Raw genomic sequence first — 22,800 nt, 5'->3', positions numbered from 1 at the left:
TCATTTCCCTCTTCCGAGCTGGCTAATCTACATGCCTCCGTCGACGGAGGCATGGAGTCTGGACACAGCCTATAATGGTCTTCTGTTGAGATGCATTTTAGTAGTTACATTCCTGGGCTATATTTGCTCATTCAAAGTGCTGTCCTATGGGTGGAAATTGGGTAAATATTGCATTTTATTAAGATCAGCAGAACTGACTTCAATGGGGCCAGTGTGTTGTGCAGTTCTGCCTTGATCTTTGTATTCATGCCCCAGAGTGTGAACAAAGCTATTTGCATAGATTTGCATATAGATTTGCATGGCTATGCAACCACACTTACGTTGTGACCCTCGGCATGTGCTGTGGGTATCACTGTGGCCCCCGAGGCTTCCAACATTGAGCAGCGCTGCCTTAAAGCAACCAGGACAGCAACGTGTCTTAAAACCTCCTTAGCCAAAGGGCCTTGCGGGCAGAAGGGTGGACTGAAGGCAGCCGCAGGAAGAATGCAGTAGCTAGATCGATTTCAGATCTGTCTGTCTGTCTGTGAGTCTGTTTGCTCAGGAAGGCCTCCTCAAGTGTCAGAGCTAGGACCACCGCATTCGGGGCTGTGGCTCCCTCTTCTCCCTACCCAAGGTGAGATCAGACTTTGGTTGCACCAGGACAATGGGGAGTGCTGGGAATGGGGCTGTTTTCCAGACCATGGGAAGGAAGGGGCCAGAGAAAGGAAGGAGACAACCCTTACCATCGGCAGTGGGGCAGCAAGCTGAGCACCAAGGGCGTGGCCCGATGGGGCTACTGGTCACCATCTTGCCTTGCCAGCAGACCGGGCAAATAGGGTGGGAGGCAGGAGAAACCCCCCCCCCCCCACACACACACACACACACACAGATGCACACAGCAACTCCCATTCTGGGAAAGGCTGCCGGGAGGGAGAAAGGAGGTTGGGGGTGAGAGATGGAGGAGTAGGAATCGGGGAAGGGGGTTGGGAGGTAGGGGGAATGGAGGTGAGGGTCAGAGCAGGAGGGGGGGGATCTGAGGGAAGCTCTGAAGCCAGCCTGGGCTACACTGCCCAAGTGGCAGTAGGTGTCTGGGGGGTACTGGTATAGCTGCCCCCAGGTCCAGTGCTGTGGTTAATGGTGAGGGGTGGTGGTCTGGGTTCTGGGTTCAGGGTGGGGGGGGGGTTGGTCTCTGCTGGCCACTGTGTTAGAGGGGTAACGGCACCCCCACTCTGGTCATGTAACTGTCCCCTGAACTTCCTGCCCCCTGGTGGTCATTGTGGAGCAAAACTGTTCCTGCTATCACACCCCTCTCGTCCTGGGGGATGGAAAACAAGGATTGGGATCCTGAGGTAATGTGCACCAATGGCTTTAATTGCGTGAACCTACTCTGGGAGGAGGGGAAAAGGGAGGCTCACTCACTTACAGGCCAGGTAGAATGCCAGGCACCAGAAGGGGCCATGCCGAGGGTCGTGCTGTTGGTCTCTTCTTGTGATGACCCCGGAACCGGTTTGTGTGCCAGGAGATCCGAGCCGAGGGCACCCCCAGGAGGTCCTGCATGGGGATCCCCTTCCAAGTTCTCTCTCTCTTTGTTGGATCGATGACATCACAGGCCATGTGCGACTTCTGGATCCATAGGCCTTCCTCACCATCCTCGCTGGGCTGTGTGCCACTCAAATTCGGGTGAGTAAAAATGTGTTGCCCACAGCATGTTCATTTCCTACACACATCGAGAATTGATTCAGGACAGGGGAACCGGAAGGGGAACTTATGTTGCTCACAATTCAGCTTCAATTATAACTTGCAAACCGAGAACAGTGTCTTTCTCCCTTCATACATACCACTCCATGGAACGGTCCCATGGACTTGCTGCCCCCTGGTGGTCATTGTGGGGCATAACTGTCCCGGTTGTCACACCCCTTTCATCCTGGGGGATGGAAAACAATTCCATTTCAGGACACAGCCCATTGTCTTGGTGCAACCAAACCCTGGTGTTGCTCTAAGCTAGGAGACAAGAAAGCTGCCTATTGAATTCAGAGCCCTTAGGCTGTGTCCAGACTCAGGGGTTTTTTCGGGAAAAGTAGCCTTTTCCCGAAAAAACTTCCCCTGCGTCCAGACTCAAGCCGCGTTCTTTCGAAATAATTTCGAAAGAACGCGGCTTTTCTTTCGATGGCGGTAAACCTCGTTTCACGAGGAAGAACGCCTTCCTTCGAAAGTTCCTCTTTCGAAAGAAGGCGTTCTTCAATGTAAATAGGGCTTCCTCGAAAGAGAGCATCCAGACTCGCTGGGTGCTCTCTTTCGAAAAAGCGGATTGCTCTTTCGAAAGATCCGCCTGCAGTCTAGACGCGATCTTTCGAAAGAGGCTCTTTCGAAAGATGCTTTCGAAAGAGCCTCTTTCGAAAGAAGCCTGCAGTCTAGACATAGCCATACTGTTTTGGGGGAGTTCTTGAACAACAGACTCACAGACAGACACACAAACTCTTTAAAACCGGGTTTCTCAACCAGGATATGTCCCCTTGGGGGGGCGGGGAGGTACATCAACACGTGAAATTTGGAGAAAACTGAATTTTGTATTTAAGTTTTACAGAGGTTTATTATTTTTGTACTTTTTATCCCGCAAAATTTCATTGCCCAACTGACTGCAATTAAGTTGTTTAAACAAATGTGTTGCAATGGTAGCAATTTTTTGTGTGTCTGAAAACTGTAGAAACTGGAGGTACTTATAATTTTCTTTTAAAAAAGGGGTATTTACATTTATAAAAAAAGGTTGAGTAACACGGCTTTAAAATATATGGTAAGATTCAAGAGGCAACCAAGCAGTGATTAACTATATAGACTAGTGTTTTTCAACCTTTTTTTTTTTTATAAAGTACCCCTTTAAAAAAAACCCAGATGTATCCCAGTACAGTTTTCAGACACACAATTTATTTCTATCATTGCAACATATTTATTTGAACAACGTAAATGCTGCTGGACGGGCGAAGACATTTTGAGGGGAAAAGTACAAAAATAAAAAAGCGCTGTAAAACTTAAAACCAAAATTCAGTTTTGGCCAAATTACCGTTGTGTTGACGTACCCCTCAGATTTCTCTCTAAGGGTACGTCTACACTACAGTGCTAATTCGAACTAACTTAGTTCGAATTAGTTAATTCGAACTAAGCTAATTCGAATTAGCGCAGCCAGACTTAAAAACTAGTTCGAATTAGCGTTTTGTTAATTCAAACTAGCATGTCCACACGGAGTGGACCCTGAACCGAGGTTAAGGCTGGCCGGAAGCAGTGCCGGCAGGGCATCAGATTAGGACTTAGAGCATGGAGCTGCTGTCTCAGGCTAGCCGAGGGCTGTGCTTAAAGGGACCCGACCCCCACCCCGGACAGACAGTTCTCAGGGGTTCCCCGCTTGCAAAGCAGTCCTGGCTTGGATTGCCCTGAGTGACCACACTTGGCACATCACACCACTCGGCCATCAGCCCGGCTGCACTTGCCGCAGGCTGCCATTGGGGGGGGTCAATCGGGGGGCTGCAGGAGAGCTTCCACCCCGAGCAGCCCACAGAGCCACCCCAGTCCTAACCATTGGGGGCTCATACCCCATTCCTCCCTCACCTCCTTCCACTTACTCCTCCCTAGCCCCCCTTCCTGATGTACAAAATAAATAGCATTCCTCTGAAGGTGACCTCCATACCCCACAGGGAGACCCTTAACTACTGCTAACCCGCACCGGGTACCTGCATCCCTGCACCAATACGATGTGTAGAATACTGATAAGGGAAGTTAAAGATATCAGGGAAACAACACAGCTGACAGAACTAGGAGGAAGAATAATTTTAAAATATATTTAAAGCAAAAGAAAACTTAACATTGCAATCGGCCTGCTAATAGAGGGGAGATGGCAAAATTGCTAATGATGATGTGGAAAAGAGAAAAGTGTTCAATATTTCTCTTCTGAATTTGCAAAGAAGTAGGACGGTGTTTTTATGAGGATGCCGGACTATTTCCAAGTCCTTTAGTAACTAAGGATGATGCTAAACTACATTTAATAATGATAAACATTTTTCAATCAGAAGGTTACAATAACCTGCGCCCAAGACCCCAAAAGAAATGACCAAGGGGCTCTACGGCACGGGGATGTGAATTTTTAATAAATCTTGGCCTCCGAGAGAAATTCCAGATGACGAGAAAAGTGCTAAAATTGTGCCAACGTTGAGTATTTAAAAATGCCAAGTGAGACGATATAAGTAAATAGGCCGCTTCATCTCATACCAGTCTCTGGCAAATGTATTGAAAAGATGATACGGCTCTCAGGTGATAAAGAACACAGTATCATTAATGCCAGACAACATGGGGCTGGACTCGGTGACTCCTGAGGTCTCCTCACACCTGGTGATTCTATGATAAACAGCTGAAAAACAGCTGGGCTATATCTACACTGGGCCACTTATTCCGGAAAAGCAGCCGCTTTTCCAGAATAAGCTGCGAGCTGTCTACACGGGTCTCTTGCTTTTCCGGAAAAGCACTGACGATCTACTGTAAAATTGTCAGTGTTTTTCCGGAAAAACTATGCTGCTCCCACTCGGGCAAAAGTCCTTTTTCCGGAAAACTGTTCCGGAAAAGGGCCAGTGTAGACAGCACAGTAGTCTTTTCCGGAAAAAAGCCCTGATCGCGAAAATGACAATCGGGGCTTTTTTCGGGAAAAGCGCGTCGACATTGGCCACGGACGCTTTTCTGGAAAAAGGGCTTTTCCGGAAAAGCATCCTGCCACTGTAGACGCTCTTTTTCCGGAAATACTTATAACGGAAAACTCTTCTGTTTTAAGCATTTCCGGAAAAGGGTGCCAGTATAGACACAGCCCTGATGTAAAAAATAGCAATTTCCACTTCAACCACACGGGCGCAACACGAGCAAACATTTTTCACAGCAAAACCAAAGTGGAAAAAACTCAGCAACCTCCCCTAGTTCTGAACAGAGGGGTGGAAATGTACAAGGCTTTCAATGAAGCACATTTTAAAAAAAAAAGCAACTCATACCATCTTCTGTAATGTTCCGAAAAACGGAATTTGCCCTGCCTCTTGGTCTAAAGTTAACTTTAAAAAAACCCCTCTAAAACCCATTTTCTTTCCAAAATAACCCCCTAGTTTTGTAAATCATTACTCAGCTGAGCAAAATTAGTTTGTATCTAGTGCAGATTCTGAGCCTCAGAACAGCCAGATGGGGTCACACCAAAGATCCAACCAGCCCAGTGCTCTGTCTGCCGACGGTGGCCAATGCCGGGTCCCCCAGAGGGAGGGGACACAACAGGGAATCCTCACGTGATCTGCCCCTGTCACCCACCTCCAGACAAACAGAGGCTAGGGACACCATTCCTACCCACCCTGGCTAATAGCCATTGATGGACCTAACCTCCATGAATCTATCTAGCTCTTACCAGCAATGACATTTTATGCAGCCAGTTGATTTAATTGTCTATTTTGGGGGTACAGCTCCCCCCCATCCTTGTATTAGGTGTCTGGACCCTCCGGTCCTCTCCCGCCTCCAATTTTATCCTTAGATCCTGATCCCATTCAGACTCTAAGGTCGTACTACAAGAGAATTCCCAGCTCTTCCTTCCCACAATCTAACCTGGTAACCCCACCAGCTTCTCACAACATCAAGTCAACTAGAGTTGCCCGCCTTTCCAGATTGGCTGGGGGGTCTTCTGGAATTGGGTTGACTGTCCTAGGGGGAGGGGCAACTAGACCCAGGCCCAACGGATTCCGGGGGACAAGTGGGGGTCAAAGGTTCAAAATGATGGACATGGAGCAAAGAACCCCAGACAGCACCCACTGCCCCTCGGAGTTGTCGATGGAGCCCGGAACTCTTCCCGGATCTGTAACACAAGGGAGGATCGGAAATGGGGCCCTCAGTCGCAGAGAACCCCCTTGTCCTCTGCTCCGATCGCCTGGCCCGCGAACCGGTTCCAGGGTCATCATGGGAAGAGACCAACAGCACAACCCTCAGTGTGGCCCCTTCTGGTGCCTGGTGCCCTGTGACGGACCGGGCCGTGTTTGGGCACAGCTGAGGGCGTCCGCTCAGGGTGAATTGCTCAAATCCGGGGCTCCTTACAGCCCCCAGACTGGTGACCTCTCCAAACAGGCCACAAACCAGTCTCACAGAGCGCTTCAGCTGCCTGCCTGAAGCCTCATGAGCAAAACCCCTCCGACACCCCAGCAATATCCGTGCCCCAGATGGCCCTGGGCCTATACACAGGTGAGGGGGTCCTAGCACCCAATCCCACCTACCCCGAACAAGTTCTGTCCGGTTCCAAGAAACCAGCCACAGATCTCTGGCCAATTTATCCTTTGGACCTTACCCACAAATCACGCTGGGCCAGTCCTTTAGCATCTAACAACTAAAGGTTTATTAACACAAGAAAGAAAAGCATGAGAGTAAGGTTATTAAAGTACAGTACGTTACATGCACCGAATCTCCCAGTTCTCGATGCAGGCTCTAGCAGAGATGTTGCAGCTGCTGGTTTAAAAGTTCTTATTGCACATCCTAGCATCAGGATGGGTCCACAGGTCTTTCGGGCCCTTCAATCCCTGCAGTGCTGCCTCTGGGATGAAGTGCTGAGCTGAAGACAAAATGGCATCGACCACATGGCCTCTTTATACCCCCTTCCTGGCCTCTCCTAGTATGTAGCAGGTCACCTGGTCAGAGGCCAATCTCTGTGTTCCCTGCTGGCTGCTCTCAGGTGACAGCCCCCATTCTTTGGGTGTGTCCATAGCCCATTGAGAGCCATTGTTCCACAGGGCCTCGGTAATTAGCATGTCCACAGGCTCGGCCCTGCCCAATGCTTAACCACATGCAGGGAATTCTTCAGTGTCCATACGAGTACATGCTAATAATTGCACACACAGACATTATACAAACACCAGAACAGCGTACATAGGATTATCAGATAATAAGCTTCTATTCAATACCTCACATGGCCCCCTTCTATACCATTTTTGGGGCCAACACCCCCACCTATGGGTGCATCAGTGATCTGGCTGCTCCCCTCAAGATCCAGCAACGTGACACGCCCCGCCTGGATTTCGTCAGCCCGTAAGTGCGATGGCGGATAGTGAGTGAGTCTACCCTTTCCCCTCCTTCTAGAGTAGGATAACACAATTAAAGCCACGGGTGCGTGTTACCCCAGCGTCCTGATCCTTGTGAGGCCAAGGTGAGTTGCACGCTTGCAACAGTTTTCTTTCATCAAAGTAATATGTACAGTCTTTTATACTTTTGTATTTCGCAACACATCAGTGCATGTATCTGTGGGTAGCGTCACTGGGCGTATCTATTTGTAAAATATAAGAAGGCCTCAGCTGCATCCCGTAATAAATCATTGTTAGAAACTGTCTAAAGCCCCACCAATACGGGAGTACTGGGTAGGCACAGAAACGGCAAACTTTACACATCAAAAACATTCTACAAAAGCACGAAAAGACCGATTCCTATGTAAACAAAAGGATATTTGCTTGCTCTTGGTTCACATAAAAAAATGCAGAAGAAAAATACGTGTAGGATTGGTGGGAAAAAAATACAGACCTCTTATCTTTGGGTTAGCTTTTTCCCATAAGCTCATTTTCCTATGTGTTTTGTATTATTAATCTTTAATTCTTTAGAGCAAAATAAATGCCTTTTCAAACTTAGAAAACTGAGGGGGAAACAGCCATCGTATAAATTTGTGATTTGTGGTTTTCACTTACGAGTGTGTCTGTGTAACCCACACAGGTGTGTCTAGACTACAGGGGTTTTTTTGACAACAGTGGCCTTTTGTCAAAAAAACTATACTTGCATCTACACTACCGCCGCGTTGTGTCGACAGTAAATCGACAGAATGTGGCGGTTTTGTCGACAGCGGCAAACGTTATTCTACGAGGAATAACGCCCTTTTTCGACAGAGATCTGTCGAAAAAAGACTCTATTGAATGAAAACAGGGCTTTTTTGAAAGACCGCCTCTAGACTCTCTTTCGAAAAAGCGAGCCATTTTGTCGAAAAATGTTCATGTCGTCTAGACGCTCTTTTTCGACAGAGGCTTTTTCGAAGATACTGTCGACAAAGCCTCTCTCAAAAGCGGCGTGTAGTCTAGGTGTACTCCTAGTGCGATTCACTGTTCCTTGCCCTGGCACCTAGACCACAGCAACAGCTAAGACTAAGAGACCGCTACAGCAGTGTTTCTCAATCTTTCTCTAAAAAAGAAAAAAAAATGATAAGTACCCCTTTTAAAAAAAATAAAATAAAATTAGAAGTACTCCCAGTACCTAGTTTTCAGACACCCACACATTTTTTTCTACCATTGCAACACATTTGTTGAAATAACTTAATCGTAGCCAAGCAGGTGATGAAATTTTGGGGTATAAAAAGGACCAAAATAATAAAGCGCTGGAAAATTTACAACCAAAATTCATTGTTCTGCTAATTTCAGTTGTGTTGACACATCCCCGAACTACACTCAAGTATCCTTAAGGGTACTTATACCATCGGTCTGAGAAACACTGCTCTACAGCATGCGCTGGGATGCAAATGAGTTTCAGCTCAGAGGCTCGATGCTCCTATACTCCCTTCCAAAGGTTCTAGGTTCAAATCCACCTTGTGGTGGTTACTTCTGCTCCCTAACTTTCTGTAACTGAAACACAGGTTAAAAGAAAGTGTTACATGGAGGGAAAATGTTTCTTCAATGAGACCCGTCTTTTAAAATAGCTATTCCTCTACAAACCATAACATCGTTCTCGCTTACATTTGTTAAAAAGCAAGGTGGGAAATGAAGGTCAAAACAGGGGATTGGGAGTTAAGGGGAGGAGTGTGGGGGTCAGGGAGAGGGGTGGGAGTGTGAGGAGCTGAAGGGAGGTGGACAGGGGCAGGAGTCAGGGCAGGGGGCTGCGAGTGTGACCACCTGAGCAGAGAGATGAGACTCGTGTGTCTTTTTAACAACAATTCACAAAATCTTCCAAAGTTCAGGACTTGGTGGAGATGGGGGACTTCTGCTCTCTAGACATCCCTTGGGAAACTAACACGGCAAGGCACCGATTATCCAAGATCTGCACACAGTGCAGGCATTGGGCAAGTTTTTCCTGCAGCGCACAGACAACCTGTGGAACTCCTTGCCAGAGGACATTGTGTAGGCCAGGACTGTAACAGGAGTTCAAAAAGATACATTCATGGAGATGCGGCGATTGGCCAGGCTGGGTAGGAATGGTATCCCGAGCCTCTGTTTGTCAGAAGCCAGAAACGGGTGATAGAGGAGGGATCACATGCTGATTCCCTGTTCTGTTCCCTCCCATTGGGGCACCTGGCATTGGCCGCTGTTTAGAGACAGGACACTGGGTGGATGAAGCTTTGGTCTCACCCAGTCTGGCCGGTCTTATGCCCTTCGGGATCATAATAAACATACCGCCTACCATTGGCGCAGTGCTTTCTATAGCTTTGCTGGTCACTAGTATTTTCCCCATTGTGCACATGGGGAAACTGAGGCACACAGGAACTGGCCCCGAGTCACCCAGCAGGCAAGTTTAGAACCCAGCCTTCCTGCATCCCTATGCTCTCTCCATTAGGTCACACTGCCTCTTGGTGCCTGCCACGCAGTCAATGCGTTCATTAATATTGGGCCCGCCCCACCCCCCGGAGCAAGGGGGGAATTAATTCTGACCAAGGGTGAACCGGCACAGAGCTGAAGGGTGTTTTGACCTCTGCAGAGTTCGGCCATCAAGGAGCTGGGCTGCCGTGATTGGCTGTTTCTCACTCCCACGTCCTCACTCATCCCATAGGACCACGTGTATTCATAAGGCCATCTCTAGTTAGGGGGGGACAGCGTTCAACCTTATTTTGTTAAACATAACAGGAAGCTGCTTACTTTGGAAACAGAAAGAGGATCTGTCCGAACACCCATTTCCAAGATCTCTCACCTGCCTGAGCAGGAAACTCGCCCACTGCCTTGGCCGCAAGCAGAAGGCCGACTTTTAGCCAAGAAAACTAGAGATGCCAGCTGGGTGTTCGCGTGCAGCTAGTCAGAGCTTCAGTGGGGGATGTTCCTCTATCAGGAGGTTCGGATTCACTCAGTGAAGCCACACCAGGTGCATAAAGACAAGACATTTTATTGCCAGAGCATATTACGCCTTACAGCCTTCATGGGTTACTAAATATGTGCTTCTCGCCGCGGAGAAGTAGACAACTAAGCAAGCAAGTGAGCAAGCAGGCAAGGAAGGATCAAACGCTTATGCCCCTCGGTCCATGCGCTCGAGGGCGTTGCTCCAGCGTGGGAATTCCTGGGCATCCGTACAGCCAAGACCCACAGGTGGGACTGACCGTTCAGGCCGGGCCTCCCGGCTGTTTTATAACGCTTTCTTTCGGAGAGGCACAAACATTCCCAGGCAGATTCTAGCCGGAAGCCCCACAGCGATCCCATTCCCACGCATGTCCTTGGGCTTCAATATCTCACAACTTGTTCATGCAGCTAAGGAAGCCTTGGGCCAGCTCATCACAGACAGAGGCATCATGCTTACACTGAGGCTATGTCTAGACTGCAGGCTTCTTTCGAAAGATGCTCTTTCGAAAGCATCTTTCGAAAGAGCATCTTTCGAAAGATCGCGTCTAGACTGCAGGCGGATCTTTCGAAAGAAAAATCCGCTTTTTCGAAAGAGAGCACCCAGCGAGTTTGGATGCTCTCTTTCGAAGACGGCCTCTTTACATTGAAGAACGCCTTCTTTCGAAAGAGGAACTTTCGAAGGAAGGCGTTCTTCCTCGTGAAACGAGGTTTACCGCCATCGAAAGAAAAGCCGCGTTCTTTCAAAATAATTTCGAAAGAACGCGGCTTGAGTCTGGACGCAGGTGAAGTTTTTTCGGGAAAAGGCTACTTTTCCCGAAAAAACCCCTGAGTCTGGACACACCCTGACAGTAAGCAGGCTACAAGTAGGGTGCAGGGTCCTACTAGTCTTCAGGTGGTCAGCCACGGGAGGACATAGCATCCCTGCAGACCCCTTCAGACCTGCAAGGGGGGCTGCCCTCTCTCCGGGTCGGTCCCAGGTTTCTGCTGTGATGTTACATTACCAACCCGGCCTGGTTGCTCATCGTGTTATTTATGCACCTGCAGCGTTCCTCCTTGGCAGAAAGATCACAAGGACCTGGGCAGCCTTGATTGGATGTTTCTCACTCCCATCTCTTCCCTCATCCCATAGGAACATGCATATTCGTAAAGCGATCTCTATTTCGGAGGCAACAGCATTCGATCTTATGTTGCTATACAGAACAGGAAGCTCCTTCAACCACAGCCATCTGCTCGTCTTTGCAAACACAAAGATGATCTGTCTGAACATATGTTTCTAAGAACAAGTACCAGCCTTAACAGGAAACTCGCCCACTGCCTTGGCCGCAAGCAGAAGGCCGACTTTTAGCTAAGAAAACTAAAGATGCCAGCTGGGTGTTTGTGTACAGCTAATCATAGCTTCAGTGGGGGGGGGGGGGATGTGTCCAGCTGGCTACATGTCCACCCCTTGACCAATAATTTGGTCACGATAAGGACTCTTGGACAAGTGACCTCCCCAAACAGCTAATGGTGCTTGCTGACCTGCTGAAACGATGATCTCGTGTAACAATAGAAATATAATTAGTTAAACAACAATGGGGTGCATTAAGACCTTGAAAATTCCAAAGGCATCGGGGAACCAGTCTTTGATGTCCTGCCAATGATGTCTGGTTAGATGAAATATTTCGTTGCTCACTTGTGCAATCAGTCATTAATTGGGGGTATCATTGATCAGAACACCAAACACATTATGGGTACTTTGGGTATGACTAGTAGTAAGTCAGTTTTGGCCAGTTATTGAGGGTAACCAGTCACAGGAAAAAAATTGTGTGAGGTTGTTACGCACAGAGAATCATAGTATGACAGATCACTAGAACTGGAAGGGACCTCGAGAGAACATCAAGCACTGTCTAGATCATCCCTGACCGGTGTCTGTCCAACCCTGCTCTCAAATATCTCCAGGGATGGAGATTCCACAACCTCCCTCGGCAATTTAATTCAAAGGATCTCCATTCCTTCACCTCAAGCATTCTTCAATTCTCCACCTCCAGAGGTCTCAAATTCATCACCTCAAAGGGCCCCCAATCCTTCTCCTAAAGTGGCCACAAAACTTTGCCCTCAGGAGTTCTTTAATCTTCACCTGAAAGGATCTCGAATTCTCCCCCTTCGCTGTCCCCTCGTTCTTCCTCACAAAAGACCTCCACTGCTTCACCTCAAGGAACTACCAATTTCTGATTTGCAAGGATAGGTCTACACTGCGGGAGGACTGGACCCCCTTGAGACAAAGGACTCGTTTCCTTGAGGCGAACAAGTGGAGGGCCCTTCAGACAAATGACTGGAAGACCCTTGAGGCGAAGGACTGGAAGACCTTTGAGGCAAAGGACTGGAAGACCCTTGAGGCGAAGGACTGGAAGACCTTTGAGGCGAAGGACTGGAAGACCTTTGAGGCGAAGGACTGGAAGACCCTTGAGGCGAAGGACTGGAAGACCCTAGAGGCGAAGGACTGGAAGACCTTTGAGGCGAAGGACTGGAAGACCTTTGAGGCGAAGGACTGGAAGACCTTTGAGGCGAAGGACTGGAGGCCCCTTGAGGCAAAGGGTTGCAGGCTCCTTAAATTGATGTACCAGAGGCCTCTGGAGGTAGCATGGGCTCCATTTCCTTCTGTCCTGAGTCTTGGGCATTCCAAATTTGGTTTTTGAAGTGGGTAGCTCAGTTTCCGCCATTTGAGCTTCCAGCTCTGCCATATGGGTTTTCGGATCTGACAGCTGGGGCTTGGGTTTCCCGTACAAACTTAAAACCTTCTTCTATTTGAGCAGCTATCTCCTCATCAGTAAGAGCTGCCAGAAATGTTTCCGGTGCGACTAAGTAGCGGTCCTTTAGGTGTTTCTCAATTAATTGGTGGATAGCCTCATTCTGCTGATTCGTTAAATACTCTGCCGCCTTCGCCTGGAGCATCGTCTTGCTTTGGTCAGCACCCATGGTGATCCTTCCTGTGGGTGTCTTCCAGTACCGGCAGCATACGAACCCAACAAGGAGCAATAGGAGCCCGAGACCCGACATCTGCGGGGGAAAAATCAAGACGTTAAAACTCGTCAATTGCGTTCGACTTTTTCTCTTTCCCCCTCTGGTGCCTCTCGCCCCCGAGCGATTCTATTTCACACCCTAAGGACCGTTGAGCCTCCCCCCACACCAAACTCTTGGCCCCCAGCCCTTCATCCCTTGCCTTGAGCACACACGCACACCGAGCTCTGTGCCCTCACCCCCCCTGTCCTGTACCCCCCACACTGAACTTTCTGCTGTCAGCCCCCCAACCCCTGCCCTGAGCCCCCCCAGCTCTCTGCCCCCATGCCCTGCCTGGACCCCCCACACACACACACCGAGCTCTGTGCCCTCACCCCCCCTGCTCTATACCCCCCACACTGAGCTCTCTGTTGTAAGCCCCCAACCGTTGCCCTGAGCCCACCCCGGCTCTCTGCCCCCATGCCCTGCCCAGACCCCCTCACACACACACCGAGCTCTCTGCCCTCAGCTCACCAACCCCTACCATGAGCACCCCCACACCAGGTCACTGCCCTCACTCCTGCATCCACTTCCCTGAGCCCCCCAAACCTCCCAGCCCCCTGACCTTACTGCTTCACACCCACCCTCAGCCCTAAGCCCCCATCCCACAACCTGTTTGCTATAGTTTGAAGTCCGCCCTCGCCCCACCCCAGAGGCAGGAAGGGGGGAAGGAAATCCACTAGTCAACTAGTCTTTAACATCCTTAACCTGCTCTTCAATATCCCCAGCGATGGAGATTCCACAATCTCCCAAGACAATTTATTCCAGTGTTTAACCACCCTGACAGGTAGGAAGTTTTTCCTAATGTCCAGCCTCAACCTGCCTTGCTGCAGTTTAAGCCCATTGCTTCTTGCTCTATCCTCAGTGGCCAAGGAGAACAACCTTCCTCCCTCCTCCCTGTAACACCCTTTTAGATACCTGAAAAGTGCTCTCCTGTCCCCTCTCAGTCTTCTCCTTTCCAAACTAAACAAGCCCAATTCCTTCATCGCTCATGTTCTCCAGACCTTTCGTTATTCTAGTTGCTCTTCTCTGGACCTTCTCCGATTTCTCCACCTCTTTCCTGAATATGGTGCCCAGAACTGGACACAACCCTCCAACTGAGCCCTAATCAACGCTCATGTTTGTAGCACCCGGTGGCGGACCCTGGTCTCCTCTCATTTTTGAACATCAACTATTTTGTTCCTGCTGAATCAAACACCCAGGAGGCAAAACACTAGAGCAAAAATGTTAATTCCAATCTCAGGGCAGGTGAATCTTACCTGGGAAATGAAATAAGCAGTACCAATCATCTTCTGTAATGTAAACAGACAGCCCAGGTATTTCCCATCCAGAAGCATGATGATTATCCACAACAAAGCGGGTATAAAAGCTTTTGCCCAGCACCTTTTACATTTTTTGCATTTAGATACATCGCCTTTGGAAGGAGGATGTAGACATACAGGCTGGAAAACCACGCCTAATGGAACCAGAATGATGGGTGGTATGAAGACATAGAAGAGGCTGTAAGGAAGTATCAGCGTCTCGCCAGGTAGGCATATGAAATTTGAATCCATTGCGTGTTCCACCACCACCAAAACGAGATAGAATGCTACTGTCGATACGACCGTGAAGTAGTTTCGCCATAGTAGTAAGAAGTTGCCGCCGATCGCCATGCTGATCTGGGCTGAGACCGGCGCCCGCTCCCCTCTCGCTGTCAGCTCTCCAGACTAACCGTGGTCAGGTCTGTGAATCGTTGCAGCCCACGAGGAAGGAGGACAGTGAAACTCAGAGCTTTCCGCTGTAACCCACAATCAGCTCTGTCACGCTGTTACCACCTTAAAAGGTCTGGCTGTGGATGGGTGTGTGCATAAATCTTCTGGCTCCAGTTTGCAAAGCTGTAGGGTTTCAAGAGGTCCAACCAGTGAGTCAGAAATCTGAGTCTAGTTCTTCACAGCAGTCGGTTCCTAACTTGGCGGGGGAAAGCATTTTCTCTGCCATAAAAGGATCGTTCCTTTCCAGATGTCGAATACACACCCCTACAGGCAGGATGTCTGGCTGGTGGTCAGTTTCAAGTGGGGTGCCCCGAGGATCGGTTCTAGGGCCAGTTTTGTTCAACATCTTTATTAATGACCTGGATGAGCGGAGGGATTGCACCCTCGGCAAGTTTGCAGATGACACTAAACTAGGGGGAGAGGTAGATATTCTGGAGAGCAGCGATTAGGTCCAGAGTGACCTGGAGAGATTAGAAGATTGGGTCAAAACAAGGACAAGTGCAGAGTCCTGCCTTTGAGACGGAAGAATCCCAATTATTGCTCCAGGCTGGGGACCGACGGGCTAAGTAGCAGTTCTGCAGAAAAGGCCCTGGGGGTTCCAGTGGATGAGAAGCTGGAGATGAGTCAACAGGGCGCCCTTGAAGCCAAGAAGGCCAATGGCACTGTAGTGGGGCGGAATGGCCGTCCACTGACCCGGTGGCGGAGGAACCCGTCCGGGAGCCATTTTGGGCCCAGCCTAGCCCCTCCCACTCACCCGACCGGAAGCCAGGGGGCGGGGCTAGGGCTATAAGAACCCTGCCAGGGAGTTCAGTCAGGGCCCAGCCTCTGAGGGAGACAGAGGCCGGCCCAGAGCTCCCTGCTGAGGAGGCCAAGACCTAGCTTGGGCCTCCCACGGCCTCCATCCCAGAGGCCGGCGAACGCTTCCCTGTCTGGGTGGCAGAGGCATGGCCGGGCCTGCCTGCAGAGCTACCCTCTGACCCAGAGGAACTAGAGGCTGGCCCAATGCTCCCTGTTGGGGAGACTGGGGCGTGGCCCGGGCCTCTGAGGGTGATTGACCCACATGAGTCGGGGGACCTACCTGAACCCCGACACCTGCCAGTACCTGGGGGTACGTCTAGACGACAGGCTTTTGTCAACAGAAGTTTTGTCGACAGTCGACAAAGCTTCTGTCGACAAAGAGCGTCTAGACTACAGCCACTTCTGTCGACAAAGCAAGCCACTTTGTCGACATGACAGTGCGGACGCAAAGGACAGTGTCGATGCAATAACGCCTTCTGTCGCCAGAACTCTGTCGTTATTCCTCGGAGAATGAGGTTTACCGCCGTCGACAAAACTCCTGAGTTCTGTTGACGTGATGTCGCCAGAACTCAGCGGCCGTGTAGACGCAGGTCTAGTTTTCGTCGACAAAAGTCTAGACACACCCTGGAGGACCTGACTGACCCCAAGGACCGGCTTGAACGGGAAGACCCAAGTGAACCTCGACACCGGCCCGTACCCCGGGACTCTGAGGACCAGATGGAAGCTGAGGACCTGCGAGCTGCCGCGGCCTGGATCGGGCCGCCGATACCCTGCTGGGACCACACCGCCCTCGACTCCCCAGGGGTCCTGTTACAAACCCAGGTCGCTGCCGAGGGGGAGAGAAGTGGCCCAGAGGAGAGCACGGGCTGGTCAAAGCCCTGGGCCAGCATGTTGCACGCTGGCACCCCCAATAAGCCAGCTGCATCCAGGGCCCTGGGACGGGACGCAGTGGACTGGTTGGGTCTGTGCCCACCTCCCTCTATCCACCTACCTGGTGGCAGTCTCCAACCTCACCACCACTGCAGGTAACCTGCCTGCCTCCCTCCTGAAGAAGGACTCTTTACCTCAGCCCCAGACCTGATGCAAGGCTGGGGCCCAGAACTACTGGCCCCCTACCCATCCTGAGTAAGGCCGGGCACTTGGACCATAGCCTCTCGCCCCGACCTGAAGCAAGGCCGGGTTGTAGACTTAAGGACTTGGGGACCTATTTTACGTGGTTGTGTAGTGGGTAAGCCGAAATGGCTTACAGGCATATTGGGGGGCATTAGGAGGAGCGTTGCCAGCAGATCCAGAGAAGCGATTATTCCCTTTTATTCAGCTCTGGGGAGGCCACATCCGGGCTGTGTCTACACTGGGCCACTTATTCCGGAAAATCAGCCGCTTTTCCGGAATAAGCTGCGAGCTGTCTACACTGGCATTTCCGGAAATGCACTGACAATCTACTGTAAGAAATCAGCTGCTTTTCCGGAAAAACTATGCTGCTCCCGCTCGGGCATAAGTCCTTATTCCGGAAAACTGTCCTTATTCCGGAAAACATATTCACGAAAATGACGATCGGGGTTTTTTTCCGGAAAAGCGTGTCTACATTGGCCACGGACGCTTTTCCGGGAAAAAGGCTTTTCCGGAAAAGCATCCTGCCAATGTAGACGGTTTTTTTCCGGAAATACTTATAATGGAAAACTGTTCCGTTTTAAGCATTTCCGGAAATTCATGCCAGTGTAGACGTAGACCTGGAGTATTGTGTCCAGTTCTGGGCCCCCCACTATAGAAAGGACGTGGACGCATTGGAGAGAGTCCAGTGGAAGGCCACCAAAATGGCTAGGGGGCTGAAACACATGACCTGTGAGGAGAGGCTGAGGGATTTGGGCTTGTGTGGTCTGCAGAAGAGAAGAGCGAGGGGGGATTTGAGAGCAGCCTATCAAATAACGGCTGTTATTTCGAATTAACTTTGTAGTGTAGGCATACCCTAACAGAGGAAACTTGAAAAAACAAGAAATAGCCTGGTAGCACTTTAAAGACTAACAAAACATGTAGATGGGATCATGAGCTTTTGTGGGTACAACCCTCTTCTTCAGATCACCAGCAAGGGGACATCAAGTAAAATAAGCAGGAAAATTAATAAGTAGCAGGTTTAAAACACACAAAGGACCATATTTCTTCACACAGTGCATAGCCAACCTGTGGAACTCCTTGCCAGAGGATGTGGTGAAGATTGGGATTTTTAACAGGGTTCTAAAAAGAGATAGATTAGGTCTATCCATGGCTACTAGCTAGGATGGGTAGGAATGGTGTCCCTCGCCTCTTTTTCATGGATGTGTGTGACAGGGGAGGGATCACATGAGGATTCCCTGTTATGTCCCCTCCCTCTGGGGCACCTGGCATTGGCCACTGTCGGCAGACAGAGCACTGGGCTGGTTGGACATTTGGTTTCACCCAATCTGGCTGTGCTGAGGCTCAGAACCTGCACTAGATGCTTAAACTAATTTTAATCAGCTGAGTTATGATTTACAAAACTAGGGGGTTATTTTGGAAAGAAAAGGGTTTTAAGGATTTTGTGTTAAATAGTTTAATTTCGACCAAGCTGCAGGGCAAATTCCGTTTTCCTGAACATTACAGAAGATGGGATGAGTTGCTTTTTTTAAAAAAAAAAAAATATGCTTCCTTGAGAGCCTCGTACATTTCACCCCCTTTGTGTGTGGTTCAGAACTTTGGTTTTTTATCCTTTGGTTTTGCTGTGAAAAATGGTTGTTTGTGCTGCGCCCGTGTGGTAGAATTGGAAATTGCTCTTATTCATATCAGCTGGTTTTCAGCGGATTAGTATAGAATCACTGGGTGGGAAGAGACCTCAGGACCATTGAGCCCAGCCCCCTGCCCAAAGCAGGACCAACCCCAACGCAATCATCCCAGCCAGGGCTTGGTGAAGCCGGAATTTAAACACCTCTAGGGATGGAGATTCCACCCCTTCCCTAGGGAACCCAGCCCAGCGCTTCCCCACCTGCCTAGGGAAATTGTTTTTCCCAATCTCCAACCAGACCTCCCCCACTGCAACGTGAGCCCATTGCTCCTCGTTCTGCCCCCACTGAGAACAGCCTCTCGCCAGCCTCTTGGGAACCCCCCTGCAGGGAGTTGCAGGCTGCTCTCAAATCCCCCCTCGCTCTTCTCTTCTGCAGACTGAACAAGCCCAAATCCCTCAGCTTCTCCTCGTAGGTCATGTGCTCCAGCCCCCGAATCATTTTGGTCGCCCCCCGCTGGACCCTCTCCAATGCGTCCACATCCTTTCTGTAGTCGGGGGGCCCAGAACTGGACACAGTACTCCAGATGCGGCCTCCCCAGAGCTGAATAGAGGGGAATAATCACTTCTCTGGATCTGCTGGCAATGCTCCTCCTAATGCAACCTAATATGCCATTAGCCTTCTTGGCGACAAGGGTGCTCTGTTGACTCACATCCAGCTCCTCATCCACTGGAACCCCCAGGGCCTTTTCTGCAGAACTGCTACTTAGCCCGTCGGTCCCCAGCCTGTAACAATGTTTGGGATTCTTCCGTCCCAAGTGCAGGACTCTACACTTGTCCTTTTTAAACCTCATCAGATTTCTTTTGGCCCAACCCTCTCATCTGTCCAGGTCAATCTAGACCCTATCCCTGCCCTCCAGCGTATCTACCTCTCCCCTGAGCTTCATGTCAGCTGTGAACTTGCTTTAGGTGCAACCCATCATCTCATCTGGGTCATCCATAATAATGTTGAACAAAACCAGCCCTAGAATTGATCCTTGAGGCACCCCAATTGAAATTGACCACCAGCCAGACATGCTACCTGTAGGGGTGTGTATTCGACACCTGGAAAGGAACGATCCTTTTATGGCAGAGAAAATGCTTTCCCCAGCAAAGTTAGAACCGACTGTTGTGAAGAACTGGACTCAGATTTCTGATCCTGTGGTTCGCTTGTTGAACTCCATCCGATTTCTTTTGGCCCAGTTCTCTAATCTGTCTAGGTCACTCTGGACCCTCTCCCTGCCCTCCAGCGTATCTACCTCTCCCCCTAGCTTAGTGTCATCTGCAAACTTGCTGTGGGTGCAATTCACCCCCTCATCTGGGTCATTCATAATGATGTGGAACAAAACTGGCCCTAGAACAGATCCTTTGGGCACCCCACTTGAAACTGACCGCCAGCCAGACATAGTACCTTTAGGGGTGTGTATTGGACATCTAGAAAAGAATGATCTTTTTATGGCAGAGAAAATTTATTTCCCCAACCAAGTTAGGAACCCACTGCTGTGAAGAACTAGAGTCAGATTTCTGACGCACTGGTTGAATCGCTTGAAACCTGACGGCTTTGCCAATTGGAGCCAGGAGGTTTGCGCAGACACCAATTCACAACCGGACCTTTTCAGGTGATAGAGTGGCAGCGCTGACTGTGTGTTACGGCGGAAAGCTCTAAGTTTCACTTTCCTTCTCACTCATGGGCCGAAACAATTCGCAGACCTGAGCGCATTTAGTCTGGAGAGCTGACGTGAGCAGGCGCCGGTCTCAGCACGGATCAGCATGGGGATTGGCGGCAACTTATTACCACTATGGCGAAACCACTTCCCGGTCATATTGACGTCGGTGTTCTATTTCGTTTTGGTGTTGGTGGAACACTCAATGGCACCGAATTTCAAATGCCCAGAAGACAAGAGATGGGGACTTTTACAGGCAGTCCCCGACTTACTTCGGATCCGTACTTACGAACGGGGCTTTCTCGCCCCGGAGGTCGAGGAGGCAGATTGCCCCGTTCGTAAGCTGCTCCCGGTGCCCCTGGTCTGCTGGAAGTAGAATCACTCGGGGGTTCCTCTCCCCTGTTCCACACTGGGAAGGGCAGGTCCAGGGACTCTCTCCTCCCTTCTCTGCCCCTTCTCAAGCTCATGCTCCAGGGAGGGGAAGGCCGGAGAAGCGGCCTTGTGCTGTTGTTCACACGAGCGGAGGCAGAAGTGGAGATGGAGCTGCCTGGAAGTGCTGGGTTCTTCATCTCCCTCTTCCCCTCCCATGAGAAGGGTGTTTGGAGGGGGAGACTGGAAAGCATCAGATCCCTAGCACCTTTACACCGCTGCTGGATGAGATTTCTGCGGTGTGTGTCTCTATGAGAGGCAGGGGTCCCTCCCATGTCCCACCACACAGCTGAGAACTAAGGGGTCTGAAAGCTCTACTTCACGTCCCCATCAGAGATGTCCAAGCCTTCACCTCAAGCATTCTCCAATTCTCTACCTCTAGGAGGTCTCAAAACCATCACCTCTAAGGGTCTCCAAGCCTTCACCTCAAGCATTCTCCAATTCTCCACCTCTAGGAAGTCTCAAAACCATCACCTCTAAGGGTCTCCAAGCCTTCACCTCAAGCATTCTCCAATTCTCTACCTCTAGGAGGTCTCAAAACCATCACCTCTAAGGGTCCCCAACTCTTCACCTCAAGCATTCTCCAATTCTCTACCTCTAGGAGGTCTCAAAACCATCACCTCTAAGGGTCCCCAACCCTTCACCTCAAGCATTCTCCAATTCTCTACCTCTAGAGGTCTCAAAACCATCACCTCTGAGGGTCCCCAACCCTTCACCTCAAGCATTCTCCAATTCTCCACCTCTAGGAGGTCTCAAAACCATCACCTCTAAGGGTCCCCAACCCTTCACCTCAAGCATTCTCCGATTCTCCAACTCTAGGAGGTCTCAAAACCATCACCTCTAAGGGTCTCCTACCCTTTACCTCAAGCATTCTCTGATTCTCCACCTCTAGGGGGTCTCAAAACCATCACCTCAAAGGGTCCCCAACCGTTCGCCTAAAGAGGTCTCAAAATTTTACCCTCAGGAGATCTTCAACCCTTCGCTTCAAAGGATCTCTAATTCTTCACACCCAGTGTCCCCCAGTGTCTTCATCACAAAAGATCTCCACTTCTTCACCTCAAGGAACTACCAATTTCTGATTTCTAAAAGTACGTCTATACCCTTGGTTAAGGCCAAATTGAACTATGCAACTTCAGCAATGGTAATTGCGTAGCTGATGTTGAAATAGCTTAATTCAGCTTTTGACGCTGTCTACACAGCAGGAAGTCGAAGGAGGAACACGCTTCCTTCGACTTCCCTTACTCCTCGTGAAATGAAGGTTACCGGCATCAACAGGAGCACTCCTCTCACTTCAAATTAGCTGTCTTAGTTCAACTGCAAATGTGAACCTGGGAAGATCGAAAGTGGCACCTTTGGTCTTCCTCTGTCGTGTAGACATACTCTAAGAGTTGTGCATTCTCCAGGGGGAATACTACAACACTACTTGCGAGTCACTTTCTTCTCTCCATTAGGCACAGATTCCTGGAGTTCCAGAGAGATTGGGGGAGGTTAAGGAATTCTTGGTTTCTTCACAGCCTTTCTGATGGAAAAATGGGCTCTTTTCCTAAGGAATGTCGGTAAATTATCTAGGCAAAGAGACAATCGGAATTAAATATTTTTGATTATGGAAACTTTTGTTAAATACGTTAAAAGAAAATAAGGGGTTTGACTGAAATTTAACAAATCTATAAAAGGAAATGCAATTTCTGCGTTGTAAGTTTGTGAATCCGGTGGCCTTTGAATGGATTGGTTTGGTTTGGTTTTTGGTAATGCCAGTTTGTTCAAAGTTGCAAAACTTGATCAAACATTAATGCCAGACTGAGGTAACTAGTGTTGTTTGGCTTTGGGTATTCGGCATTACCCTTTAAAGTACTCCAATGCTTTATAAAGATTCATAGACTTTAGGAAGGCATTTGATACGGTCTCGCATGATATTCTTATTGATAAACTAGGCAAATATAACTTAGATAGGGCCACGATAAGGTGGGTGCATAATTGGCTGGATAACCGTAGTCAGAGAGTTGTTGTTAACGGTTCTAAATCCTGCTGGAAAGGGATAACAAGTGAAGTTCCTCAAGGGTCTGTTTTGGGACCCGTACTGTTTAATATCTTCATCAATGATGTAGATATTGGGATAGAGAGTACGCTTATTAAGTTTGCAGATGATACCAAACTGGGTGGGGTTGCGACTTCTTTGGAGGATAGGGACATAATTCAAAATGACCTTAGCAAGTTAGAGAAATGGTCAGAGGTAAACAGGATGAGGTTTAATAAAGAGAAATGCAAAGTGCTCCACTTAGGAAGGAACAATCAGTTCCATACATACAAGATGG

At 49.5% G+C, this 22,800-nt stretch overlaps 1 protein-coding gene across 1 annotated transcript in view; it reads right to left on the bottom strand.

Annotated features, from left to right (window-relative positions):
* LOC142821193 (uncharacterized) overlaps positions 1–22,800 on the bottom strand; it is a 48,474-nt gene that overhangs the window by 11,430 nt on the left and 14,244 nt on the right. Inside the window, exons 4-6 of the mRNA XM_089774186.1 lie at positions 14,336–14,782; positions 12,732–13,076; positions 12,385–12,576 (exon numbers count right to left, since the gene is read on the bottom strand). Of these exons, the coding sequence (XP_089630312.1) occupies positions 12,385–12,576; positions 12,732–13,076; positions 14,336–14,782 (984 nt within the window). The remainder of the gene's footprint in view (positions 1–12,384; positions 12,577–12,731; positions 13,077–14,335; positions 14,783–22,800) is intronic.

This window comes from Pelodiscus sinensis, chromosome 30 (assembly GCF_052426305.1).
Source record: "Pelodiscus sinensis isolate ZL-2025 chromosome 30, ASM5242630v1, whole genome shotgun sequence".
Taxonomy (NCBI): Eukaryota; Metazoa; Chordata; order Testudines; family Trionychidae; genus Pelodiscus; species Pelodiscus sinensis.
The sequence above is the reverse complement of the archived record's forward strand: the minus strand, read 5'-3'. Positions and strand labels throughout refer to the sequence as shown.